The 13,925-nt window shown below is 39.3% G+C and overlaps 2 protein-coding genes across 2 annotated transcripts in view; one reads left to right on the top strand and one right to left on the bottom strand.

Moving 5' to 3' along the window:
* The first annotated feature begins 1,292 nt into the window (after positions 1–1,292).
* The window catches only part of LOC309495439 (cell adhesion molecule CEACAM6-like), a 52,112-nt gene continuing 39,479 nt past the window's right edge, over positions 1,293–13,925 (top strand). The window contains exon 1 of the mRNA XM_082165234.1: positions 1,293–1,393. Within this exon, the coding sequence (XP_082021360.1) occupies positions 1,375–1,393 (19 nt within the window). The 5' untranslated portion in view covers positions 1,293–1,374. The remainder of the gene's footprint in view (positions 1,394–13,925) is intronic.
* On the bottom strand, positions 6,959–8,954 carry LOC309495443 (uncharacterized protein; the record flags this gene model as incomplete). Its single annotated transcript, XM_082165240.1, has 2 exons — positions 6,959–7,912; positions 8,084–8,954. The coding sequence occupies 2 exons, from the start codon at positions 8,952–8,954 to the stop codon at positions 7,113–7,115; spliced, it is 1,671 nt and encodes a 556-aa protein (XP_082021366.1). The 3' UTR covers positions 6,959–7,112.

The raw sequence follows: 13,925 nt of genomic DNA, 5'->3' as shown, positions 1-13,925 counted from the left end.
TCCACATGTCCCAAGTGCATGTAAGATTTACCAAATCTTCGCGTTTCGGCACACACCAAATAGTGGTGTGGTCTACCAAGGCAAAATCCGTGCTCCTCATTAAGCTCACAATACCAGCGGAGGAGGGGATGGAGGCCGCCTACGAACGCAAGAAGGCCCAGTACTCAGAGCCGGCTGCTGCGTGTCAGGAGGCTGGCTGGAAGACCACCATCTATCCAATAGAGGTTGGATGCAAAGGCTACGTGGAGCTGTCAACCACACACCTTCAGGGACGTAGGAGTGACCGGAGGGAACCTGAAGAAGGCAACCAAAGAGCTAGTGGAGGAGGACGAGAAGGGGAGCTTTTGGCTCTGGCTGAGGAGGAAAGACAAGAGCTGGGGAAAGTACAACTTACCCCGACAACAGCCGCAGAGGGTAACACCTATCAGCTGCAGGGGGTGACAGGGAGACGTCCCTGTCACTGCTCCGCCACCAGGAGACGTTCCAGGATTAAAGGAGCGAAACGTTGGTGAATGGTGGTTCCTGGCTGATGACCCTGCAGCTGACCCGTGGGCACCGGAGAAGGTGCGACCGGCAGCAATGCCTAGCAGGTGTTCCACCTACCTATACATTTCACATTGTTCACTTTATTTAAACAATTAATTTTGATTTAACACCATATTATCAGGTTTCTGGTTCAAATGTGATTGCTTAGTGTTAAATGGACGTGAAACGGTTACTGTTTGACTTCACTTGATGTTTTCATTTAGAAATATCATGTTTTAATCAAGTAACAATTTAACAGGATTTTCACTTCACTTTGCACAGGGCTGAATTGTGAGAGTAAATTTTGAAAATGTGTAAATATGTTATTTTATGCAATGTTTTTAGCAAGATGATCAGATCAGTTAGCACTTGATATGCTAATGTGAAGCTGAACACATTTGGTTTTCACACCTCTTCTGCTGTCAGAGGAAAAAAACGTAGTTCTCATATGATAAAAATGTTAGACATGAGGAAACAACTTCTGTTCTATTACTCTGTTAATTTCTGATGTTATTATTGTTAATTTTATTACCAACTTCTTTTTAATTAGTCAAAGTGTATGAAATGCATAATCAATAATTTATTTGGTTCCTTAGAAACTGATTAATGCATCAAGTTTGAAAACATAATGAGAATCTCTGCGTACTGATGTAAAGTTTCTTTCAGTTGAACTTCTACATTTTTAGTCTAACGTTGCATCTGTGGTGAAGACCTTTTGCCTTGTTTAAACTCTTCTGCTAAATGCTGTGGGTCATGTCTTTTTTTTAAATGTGTTAATCACGTGTCATTCAAAGTGTGAAAACCCCAATAGCTGTCACATCCTGATCACTTTTAGTTTGTTAACTCATCATGATTGTTGGTGAAACGGGTAAGAGCATGGTTTACCAATCATTATGAATTATTCTCAGATATGTTGTGTGTGTGTGTAGGGGATACTGGGGTGTTTTCAGAAAGTGGACACATGGCTGTATCTCCAACACTGATCAAACACATCTGAGCAAGCTAATCAATGTCTTCAGGATCACTAGAAACTCACAGCTAGGTGTGTTTGATCAGGGTTGGAGCTAAACCGTGCAGGACAGTGGCCCTCCAGGACAGAGTTTAAGGAACTCTGGTGTAGGGGATACTGGGGTGTTTTCAGGAAGTGGACACATGGCTGTATCTCAGTAATTATAAGGTTAAAGTCAAATATCAAGATGGCTTTATTCTATTTAAAAAAATTCTGCCTTCCAAGTTAAAATTCCAGCATTGTTATGTCTTGTAACATCTGCTCAAATCAGCAATAACAGCGATAATGTTCAATGACTTTTATACCCAAGACTCGAGAAATATTTACAGAACTTAAAGCGTGACTAGTCCTGGTGTGTGTGTATGAAGACAGGAACTATATCTGTACCATTTGGTCTGATTTTTAAGATAAATGTTGTCGATATAATGTTATATATTTAACATGATTTTTTTTCCAGCTCAGTGAGTAAATAAAGTTGTGGTTAAAACTTTTTAAATCTTTATATGCTGATAAGATGTGCTTAATGGATAAGAACCTGCTGCAAAGACTCTTGTATTTTAGATGTTGGTGTCACTACCAGGCTTTTACTTTTGCTTAACCAAAAACACGATCTTGGTTTCACCAGAAAGACTATGCTGGTAGTCCAACTTTTAAACCCCCAGATAGCATATAAACCATCATTTAAAAATAAATGTGGTATAAGCCAAGAATGATCAAAGTCGTTTAATTTTTCTTTATTCTTTTTCTTTGTATGGTTATTTTAGGCTAATGGTAAACCCTCCACACAGTCTCAGTGTTGTAGATGGTGCTTGATTTTCACTGGCCAAAGAGGAAGTTAACAGCATGTGTGCTTTATTAAAAGCATCCTAGAAAAAACTTTGCCCTTAGATAAACTTTATGTTCTTCTACTTCTAGCTCTGACGCCATTGATTGATAATTAAAGGTATCGGAGGATGTTTTACTTCCTGGTGGGTAGTCTAAACTATTGGTCCTCCTAATTGTCAATCATTCTGGTGAATCAATCAAACTTTTCAAAAAGTGGAGAGGAACTTTTGGAATAGCTTAGCTTTTAGGTCTTATCTAAAATTTGGAAAGATCCTCCGCTATACCTTTAAGTATAGTGGAAAAGTATACAGGTTAAGTTAATTAAATGCAATTCAATAGTGTTTTGATGGAAAAAGAAATATATGTGTGTTATTTTAACAAAAAATATTTGGGTAAAAAGAGCAGTGCCACAAAACCATTTTTTTTAGTGTAGTTTAACCAACCAATTGCAATGAGCCTGGCTAAACCGTAATAAACACCAGTCACTAAACAGACTAGCTAACTGTACTATAATTTACATTTATGCATTTGGCAGACGCTTTTATCATTGCTTTTTGACATTGCATTTCAAGGCACACATTTACATTCCTATCAGTTCTTGCTTCCCCTGCCCTTACGAAAAATACGTTTATTCAAGTGTGCTATTGGTATACTTCTTTTAAACTAAAAATAAGAAAGTATACTTTCAGTCTACTTTTTATGTACTTCTCAGAAATATACTTTATGTACTTCTCAGAAATATACTTCAAATTCCACTTAAGTATACTTGACTTATACTGACAGAAAAGTGTAAGTATATTTGGCCTGTACTTGTTGATCGAGATATACTTAAAAGTATAATTAAGTATTCTAGGTATTCTTGGCTTGTACTTGTGTTTACTATTTTGATTTAGTAGCTTATTAAATACTTTTTTTTAAAACATAATATTGCTTATCTTATAAACGAACATGTTCAAGTTTATAAAGTAACAAGCTTTCTGGTGGAATAGCTTATAGAGTAAATAAAATAAGCATGGAACTGAACCTGATCTTGTACACAGTGATAATAATAATTTAAAGTTTATTAAAGTGTTCTATTAGTATACTTCTTTTCAACTAAAAAGAAGAAAGCATACTTTCAGTCTACATTTTATATACTTCTCAAAAATATACTTTATGTACTTCTCATAAATATACTTAAAATTACACTTAAAGGGGACATATCATGCTAAATCCCTTAATGCATTTTGCCCTTAAATGCATTTTGTTGTATATTTGAAGTGTTTAGAAGTACATAAAAGTTGAAATTATTCTCTTCAGGTGCTTCGTTGATATCTTCCCATATGAAAAAAAAACCTGCATGGTTCATATACAGCAACCATATATCTTCCTTACTTAAATCGGCCAGAATTACCTTCTGTGTTTCATATAAGGCCAATACATGTCCTATACAAAATCAGACCGATTATGGCCCATTTCATACTAAATAGCACACATACAACGTGTAGGGGATTTTTGCCTTATACAGTGAGGAAAACTAGATGTACCGCATGGCGGTACAAAATATGACCGCCGCTCAGGCCTGCACTGGCTTTCCACAAAAATAAATGACGTGGAGCAATTTGGCTGTATTGCGTGTTTATGTATATACCTAAAAAAAGTAATAGTATGTGCATGTCTGTCTGTGTGTGTGTGTATGTGTGTGTGTTTGTGTATGTGTGTGTCTGTGTGTGTGTGTGTGTGTGTCTGTGCGTGTATGTATGCGTGCGTACATGTGTGTGCGCGTGTGTGTGTCTGTGCATGTGGATTTGTATGTGTGTGTATGGGTGTGTGTCTGTGCGTGTGGATGTCAGTGTGTGTGCATGCTTGCGTTTGTTTGTATTCCTGCATGTGTGTGTGTGACAGTATCATCCTAAACCAGCAACCCTTCGCTCAACACCACCATCTACAGGCCGATGAGTGTACAGTCACTAAATGTGCACATAAATGAATTTATTTTATACCCCCCCATGGATGAAATTCTACGAAACTTAGCAGAGGATACCCCCAGAGGATGTCAAGTTAATCATACACATGAAATATGGTGCAGTTCTGAACATCTCAACTGAAGATAGGGGCGATTAAAGCAGAATAATATTGCATTTTCATTTTTTATGGGAGGGGCGCAAATCACAAATGAGTGATTATGGGCTAGGTTGATGTGGGCCCTTAAGACCAACATACCATAAAAATGTCTTCATCCTCGGTGCCACGGTTCAGGTAGTTATTTAGGAAAAACTGCATTTTTTGGGTTTGGGGGGGGGGAGTGGCCCCCGGGGACCAAACGAAATTTTTCCGTAAAAGTCTAGTGGGGCTACATGCCCACCAAATTTCATGTTCCCCGGTGTTTCGGTGTCCCTGGTATCGTTGACGAAAAATTCAGTAGATGACAAAAAAAAAAAAAACTTTGACAATCCCTATATGACCGCTTCCGCTTTCATAATAAGTATTTGAACACCCTGCTATTTTGCAAGTTCTCCCACTTAGAAATCATGGAGGGGGCTGAAATTGTCATCGTAGGTGCATGTCCACTGTGAGAGACATAATCCCAAAAAACTAAATCCAGAAATCACAATGTATGATTTTTTAACTATTTATTTGTATGATACAGCTGCAAATAAGTATTTGAACACCTGAGAAAATCAATGTTAATATTTGGTACAGTAGCCTTTGTTTGCAATTACAGAGGTCAAACGTTTCCTGTAGTTTTTCACCAGGTTTGCACACACTGCAGGAGGGATTTTGGCCCACTCCTCCACACAGATCTTCTCTAGATCAGTCAGGTTTCTGGGCTGTCGCTGAGAAACACAGAGTTTGAGCTCCCTCCAAAGATTCTCTATTGGGTTTAGGTCTGGAGACTGGCTAGCCCACGCCAGAACCTTGATATGCTTCTTACAGAGCCACTCCTTGGTTATCCTGGCTGTGTGCTTCGGGTCATTGTCATGTTGGAAGACCCAGCTTCGACCCATCTTCAATGCTCTTACTGAGGGAAGGAGGTTGTTCCCCAAAATCTCGCAATACATGGCCCCGGTCATCCTCTCCTTAATACAGTGCAGTCGCCCTGTCCCATGTGCAGAAAAACACCCCCAAAGCATGATGCTACCACCCCCATGCTTCACAGTAGGGATGGTGTTCTCGGGATGGTACTCATCATTCTTCTTCCTCCAAACACGGTTAGTGGAATTATGACCAAAAAGTTCTATTTTGGTCTCATCTGACCACATGACTTTCTCCCATGACTACTCTGGATCATCCAAATGGTCATTGGCAAACTTAAGACGGGCCTTGACATGTGCTGGTTTAAGCAGGGGAACCTTCCGTGCCATGCATGATTTCAAACCATGACGTCTTAGTGTATTACCAACAGTAACCTTGGAAACGGTGGTCCCAGCTCTTTTCAGGTCATTGACCAGCTCCTCCCGTGTAGTTCTGGGCTGATTTCTCACCTTTCTTAGGATCATTGAGACCCCACGAGGTGAGATCTTGCATGGAGCCCCAGTCCGAGGGAGATTGACAGTCATGTTTAGCTTCTTCCATTTTCTAATGATTGCTCCAACAGTGGACCTTTTTTCACCAAGCTGCTTGGCAATTTCCCCGTAGCCCTTTCCAGCCTTGTGGAGGTGTACAATTTTGTCTCTAGTGTCTTTGGACAGCTCTTTGGTCTTGGCCATGTTAGTAGTTGGATTCTTACTGATTGTATGGGGTGGACAGGTGTCTTTATGCAGCTAACGACCTCAAACAGGTGCATCTAATTTAGGATAATAAATGGAGTGGAGGTGGACATTTTAAAGGCAGACTAACAGGTCTTTGAGGTTCAGAATTCTAGCTGATAGACAGGTGTTCAAATACTTATTTGCAGCTGTATCATACAAATAAATAGTTAAAAAATCATATATTGTGATTTCTGGATTTTTTTTTTTAGATTATGTCTCTCACAGTGGACATGCACCTACGATGACAATTTCAGACCCCTCCATGATTTCCAAGTGGGAGAACTTGCAAAATAGCAGGGTGTTCAAATACTTATTTTCCTCACTGTATATGAATACTGTTAAAAGACTTATATGAGTTTTACATGTCAAAAGTATGCAAATGTGTATGGTATTAGTAGAAATATATAAAACTCATATAAAATTCATATATAAATCATTTAAAGTTCTTATATTGATTAATATGCTAGTCAAATTAAAGTCATATAGAATTTATACACGTTTTGTGTCATTTGTTTATGTGTTTCATACAGATTTCATGTTTTGATGACCAACATCTGATTCACTTATATGCAGTTGGCAAATTTTTAAAGGGATACTCCACTTTAAAATGAATCATCATATACTCACCCTCATGTTGTTTCAATCCTTTATGAATTTCTTTCTTCTGCTGAACAGAAAGGAAGATATTTAGAAGAATATCAGTAACCAGACAGTTTCTGGTCTCATTGACTTCCATAGTATATTTTTTTCCTACTATGGAAGTCAATGAGACCAGAAACTGTCTGGTTACTGATATTCTTCTAAATTTACATTTACATTTACATTTAGTCATTTAGCAGACGCCTTTATCCAAAGCGACTTACAAATTAGGACAAAAACAGCGAGTCATCATAAAGAGGCAAAAGCAACAACAACGCAAGAAGTGCTCAAAATACGAAGTTCAGGTATTATTCAGAGTAGCATAAGCCTGATAAGTGATGTTTCAAAGGGAATGTTTTATTTTTATTTATTTTTTTATTTTTTTATAAGGTTAAGTGCTCATGGAAGAGATGGGTTTTCAGCTGTCTTTTGAATGTTGTCAGGGATTCTGCATTCCGGATGAGGGTGGGGAGAGCGTTCCACCAGCATGGAACTGTGAATGAGAATGTTCTGGAAAGTGATTTTGTGGCTTTCTGTGATGGAACCACGAGACGTCGCTCGTTGACCGATCGTAGGTGTCTGGTAGGGATGTAGACTCGTAGGAGTGAGTGAAAGTAGGAGGGAGCTGAGCCTGTGATAGTTCTGTAAGCAAGCGTCAGTGCCTTGAACTTGATGCGAGCAGCGAGAGGTAGCCAGTGCAGAGAGATGAACAGAGGAGTGACGTGGGCCCTCTTGGGCTCGTTGAAGACAAGACGAGCTGCAGCATTCTGGATCATCTGTAGGGGTTTGGTTGCACATGCTGGAAGTCCAGCCAGAAGAGCATTGCAGTAGTCGAGCCTAGAGATGACCAGGGCCTGGACGATAAGTTGTGTTGCATGCTCAGTTAGGAAAGGCCTGATCTTCCTGATGTTGTGCAGTGCAAATCTGCATGATCGAGCTGTCTTTGAAATGTGATCAGTGAAGGTCAGCTGGTCATCGAACGTTACTCCAAGATTTCTGACCGATCTTGATGGGGTGATTAATGATGACTCTAGCTGGATGGTGAAGTCGTGCTGTAGAGATGGATTGGCAGGGAGGACGAGAAGCTCAGTCTTTGCCAGGTTGAGCTGCAGGTGATGTTCCTTCATCCATGTGGAGATGTCCGCCAGACAGCTTGAGACCCGTGCAGCTACTGTGGGATCATCTGGTTGAAATGAGAGGAAGAGCTGCGTGTCATCAGCATAGCAGTGGTAGGAAAAACCGTGTGCCTGTATGATGTGTCCCAGTGATGTGGTGTAGATGGAGAAGAGGAGGGGACCAAGAACTGAGCCCTGGGGAACACCTGTGATCAGCTGATATGGTCTGGATACCTCACCTCTCCATGCGACCTTGAAGGACCTACCTGTGAGATAGGACTCAAACCAGTGGAGTGAAGTTCCTGTGATGCCCAGTGATGAGAGGGTGGACAGAAGGATCTGATGATTCACAGTGTCGAAGGCAGCAGACAGATCCAGGAGAATGAGGACTGAAGATTTGGAAGCAGCTTTTGCGATCCGTAGGGCTTCTGTGACTGACAGTAATGCAGTCTCAGTTGAATGCCCTTTCTTGAAGCCAGATTGGTTGACATCCAGCTGGTTGTTTAGAGACAAGAAGGATGTTAGTTGGTTGAAGACAGCTCTTTCAAGTGTCTTCGCAATGAATGGTAGGAGAGAGATAGGTCTGTAATTCTCTACAAATGATGTGTTTAGCGTTGGTTTTTTGAGCAGTGGAGTAACCCGAGCCTGTTTGAATGCTGTAGGGAAGGTGCCAGTATGGAGGGATGAGTTTATGATGTGTGTGAGTGATGGTAGAAGTGTGGGAGAGATGGCTTGTAGAAGGTGTGAGGGGATGGGGTCAAGAGGGCAGGTGGTAGGGTGACTGGAGAGGAGAAGTGTAGATACTTCTTCCTCGGTTAGCGAAGAAAAAGAGGACAGAGGGGTATTGGCTGTGGAAGGGGTCGGTCTGGGTTCCTGTGTGTGTGGAGCTGAGAACTGACTGCTGATAGCTGTTGTTTTGTTGGTGAAGAAGTTTGCAAAATCGTCAGCAGTTAAGGAAGAGGCGGGTGGTGGTGAAGGTGGACAGAGGAGAGAGTTGAAAGTCTTGAAGAGTAATCGTGTGTTGGAGGAGCTGTTGATCTTGTTGTGGAAGTATGAAGATTTTGCAGCATGAACATCAACAGAAAAGGAAGAGAGGAGAGATTGATACATACTCACAGAGGTGGGAGTAAGTCACTAAATTCAAGTCTCAAGTCAAGTCCAAGTCTTAACATTGCAAGTCAAAGTCAAGCCAAGTCATTCTGTTGTAAGGGTCAAGTCAAATCAAGTCAAGTCAAGTCAAGTCATACTCTTTGTCAAGTCAAGTCAAGTCACAACTTAGTCATCAAGTCATACCAAGTCACACACAGGCTCGTTTTACACATTTTTTAACTCTGGGACTTTTATTTCTTATTTAGACACAGAGGGCTGATGGGTAAAAAAAAATAAAAAAATAAAAATTAACTTGTGTGTAATAAATAAAATATTGTTAAGAAGCACATTAAATGCTCTAAAATAAAAATAAATCAAATGAACACAAGTAAACAAGAATTAATAAAACTTTCCCCACCTTGTGCTAGCCCTACATAGTTATTTTGCTGTGATGTCCTCTATGAAAGTGTAAACGAAACAAAAACATTAAAAATGTCCATTTAATCCAATTAGGCCAACGTGAACACACAAAAAAAAAAAAAAAAAAAAAAAAAAAAAGTCTAAACATTAGATTTATGTATTTAATTAACCTGTTAAGCTGCAACGCCACTTTTGAAAAATCCCCAGAAATGACATACCCAAACTGAAACATACAGTTCATGAACCCTTTGCACTAAAAGCACAAGTATGATCTCATTTGAAAGCTGACACCTGGTAGTTTATTGTAAATGTAGAATTAATTATTGTCATAATGAAAATAATTTTTTTAAATAGCTTCAAAGTTTGGTAAAGTTATTAGACATTTATTTTTATGAAACATCTTCATGAAAATAAAATTGAAGTGGGCCCTGGAGCAATCTAGAAATGCACTGCAGCTAAAGCCATATGTGTGACCATGTTATATTTAAAATCTGAAAATGATAAGTCTAAAACTCTGTATTTAGTTAAATGTTTTTCAAGATCATGTCAAATGATTTTATTTTGATTAGACTCTAAAAATGCTACTGATGTTTAGTCATCATCTAAGTCATCTATTCAGTCTATTGTCTCTATTGTTTTGTGGTGCAAACGAGCCCCATTCAGTCTCAGTCTCCCCAGTACACATTCACACACCTCTCCAGCCTGGTTATGGATCTAAATATGCATATCTTTTGTCTGCATTATAGTTACTAACGACTGGCTATTCACAGGCTATTCATAGGGTTTCAGTCCCTAATTTATTTTATCAAAGTTCTCACTTACATTTGAAACTGTATCAAATGCACTAAAACATTTCAGAAAAGCATTACTATTTAGAAAAAAACCCATAAAAGAATAACTTCTAGGTGACAGGTGCACCTGAGCTAGCTAGCATGTTAGCTTAGCACACCATCAATACACGACCATTTATGAGATTAAAACTATGTTTGTGCTTCAAACTTATTTCATAACTCAAGCCGAGTGTTTTAAATAATCTTCTGTGATCTAATTTGGCTTCAGATAAAAAAAAATCAGAAAGAAAATATATTATTTATAGTATGCACGATGATAAAGTCTATATCGATTAGCATTACATTATAAATATAATCTATTATAAAAATACCTGGCATTGCTTGAAGAACACTCAAATATCAAATATCATTTGCAATCATGTTTATTGTCTTCAAAACGTCTGTATCTGCATATTACAGCGATCTCTGTGTTAGCTTTGTGTGTAGCTGCTATCAGTGACGTCCTTGAAGGTCACATGATTATGTCTCTTCTTCATGTTCCATATATGGAGTATTTTTGTGCATATAGCGCCCTCAGGCTATTGGTATGAATTGAAAACACAGCACATCTCAGTAAGAAGCGCTCATAATGATTACATCGACGCATTTGGGTATAACCCAGCAAACAGGGGACGTCCCCCGGACGTTTTGAACGTCCCCTTAGGTCCGCATTAGGTCCGCTTTGTAACGTTCCCGAGCGGACGTTCGGAGGACGTCCGCATTTGGTCCGCTTTGTAACGTTCCCGAGCGGACCTTCGGGGGACGTCCGCATTTGGTCCGCTTTGGAACGTTCCCGAGCGGACCTTCGGGGGACGTCCGCATTTGGTCCGCTTTGGAACGTTCACTGATGGACGTTCTGAGGACATTTATCCGTGCCAGTTTGCGAACGTCTCCCTCACATGCCATTTCCATGACAACACACAATCCAGTCGCCCATGCCTTTGATTTTTATCATTAGACCGGACATCTTGCAACTCAGACAAATGACTGATTAAACTAAAATATAAACCCATATTGGATTTAAAAGGGGATTTGTTTATCCATTAAATTAACTGTGATAATGGATTTTATCTAAAAAACATGGTTTTTGTTTTGCAGATTGAGGTTATAGTTTTATAACTGAAAATAAACTATAGTAAAAATATTATTTATAGCACATTCTGGAAAGAAAGTGGAAAATAACACAGATAAGACAAATGTATCCTAATTTAGGCTACCTGTAAAAATGTTGGTCAGGCGATTGAAGGACTGGTTTTATTCAAAATAAGTTATTTTAGGAAAAATATTATTCTAATTATTGCACTTAAGACTGATGGCACATTGCATTTCAAATAACAAAAAAAAGTGTCATATAGCTACACACTATAATTTTGGCAGCAAGTTACGATCAAATGCATAGCCTATCTATGATCAAATGCACCTAAGCGAGTGACGTCATTCATTATGCACGCAGCATGTATCCATGTCTCCATGGCAACGCTCAGCTGTAGTGACAGTTGACGGTCCTCCTCAGACGCGGCCTTGTGTTTTCCCTTTCGTCTGTCTTAAAGGTATTTTTAATTTTTAGATTAGTATACATTAGTTATCGTAAACACTATACATCATTACATATTATGAAAATTTGACTTTTTAAAACGTTTGCTGAAGTTGTCCGCCGTGTACCACTGCTAACCGTTATGCTAACACTACGAAACTAACGTTTGCTGCTAAATGTTGCTGAAATGAGACGACGTTATATTTCACATATTCATATAGACATATAAAATCATAGCACTACTGAATGTGTTAATTTTGTTGTTTTAGATGCCAGGGGGAATAATTGCCAACGGACTAACCCCACAGCTGACCGACCGAGACACACACACAGCTGCCAGCGCGTTTGAAGACACACACACACACACGGAAAGAGCACAACACCTTTACAATTGTTCAAAATAAATACTTTGTTCCTTACAACGTGTCTGTTTTCTTTGGTTAGCCAAGTAAAATAAAATAAAAAAGGATGTTAAAAGGACTTCTAATGAACGTTCTGTAAAGGTCCCCGAATGTTTTCCAAACGTCCCACGAAGGTCCCTCGGGACGTCGCACGACGGTCCTGCAAACGTCCTGCGAAAGTCCCCCGCGACGTCCTGCGAACGTCCCCCGCGACGTCCTGCTAACGTTTAAAGAACCCTACACGAAGACGTCCAGAGGACGTTCGCAGAGGACGTTCAGGGACGTTCTAGGGACGTCTTTTTGTTAGCTGGGAAATTCAAGAAATATTATTCCTGTCTATAGAAATATGATGTAAATCTATGAGAATATATCAATATTTCTCCAAGTCTGCACATTTTTGAGCTAAAAGCCCTGAGGGACGTTGTTTTGTGAATCGCTGTCATGACAACAGCACGGAGTTTTTTTTTATGAATGGACCAGCTGACGCTCATAATTCATATTAAAGGGATCAACGCATTTTTTCATTTCATAACTCCTGACACAAATTAAGACATAACTGTCACTATAAGTTTCTCAGAATACAATAGTTGTCAAATACTGAAACTTGAATCTTATATCTTTTTAATGATGTATAGTTTGTCAAGGTAAAACATTTAATCTGATAGTAACTTTGAACTAAATAAATAAAAAAATGCTTCAGTGCGCCGACGCACTGGTGCAGCTTAAAGTCCCACTCCGATCATATTTTGAGCTATTTTTAAACATTATCAGTGGTCTTTAAATGATGATTATGCCGTTTTTAGCCAAAATCACAAAACCTGTGCCGTTTTCTGGGACTTCGCTTCAGCAGAGCGGCAGTAGCTCATTAGCAATTCGCCTCTGCGTTGTGGGCGGAGCCGTTGGCTGAAGCGAGATACATAGGCAGCAACAGCCTCTTTCTGTCTTTCTTTCTTTCTGTCAACACAGAAAACATTTCATCACTGGATAGTTTTTTTCGTTTAATTAAAGTGTTGTTTTATGTCAGCTGAATGTCCGGAACGCTTTTCAGAGAAGATAAGGCAACTTTTTTAGCACAATTCACACCCAGCGGCAATTCAGAAAAAGAAAAAAAAATCTCAGAATGCTCCACATGAAACTTTGGTCTTCCGACCTTTTACCGCCGTGTCGATGTATTTTGATTAATATGTGCGAGGGAGAGAGAGCAAGACAGCGCTTAGTTTGGAGACGGTGAGGTCTTGTTTACATTTTCGCCTGCTCCGAAGAAAGAGAGTGCGCGCGCGCGTCCGGGTTAGGGATGGGCATTTTTCAAAAATATTGCATTCGAATATTCGGGCTCATAAAATTCGAATATTCGAATATTCGTTTATTTAAATGACGTTTAACGAAAAATACGTTCTTTTTTAAGGTTTTTTTTTTTTTTTACGTTTTGGCACCATTTCTGAAGAAGCTTACGATTAGGCAATATACACAACAAGCTTACAACATGTGTTAAAGTTTTCTTTTAATTGAAAACATTAAACAGTAGGCCTATCGCTATGTGTAAACAAAAAAAATATAAGAACAAAAGGATATAAGCTCAAGCAGCGCGAACGGAAAAAAAACGCCTAATAAAGCAGAGTAGCAGATTGCGCCAGTTATCGTACAGAACGTACTCACACACTCGAGTCAGCATATGATTATCGTGTTTATATTGTTTCACGTTTATGTTGAGAAAAACAATAATATCCACATGGAGGGACGCCGCGAGCAATTTATGCTCGAGTGAGAAAACGCGCTGCGCTGACAGACGTTTCAGAGAAACAAAGAT

The sequence above is a fragment of the Leuciscus leuciscus genome (genome assembly GCF_965113295.1).
Source record: "Leuciscus leuciscus genome assembly, chromosome: 3".
Taxonomy (NCBI): Eukaryota; Metazoa; Chordata; class Actinopteri; order Cypriniformes; family Leuciscidae; genus Leuciscus; species Leuciscus leuciscus.
Note: the sequence above shows the minus strand (reverse complement) of the source record. Positions and strands in the feature narration are given on the sequence as shown.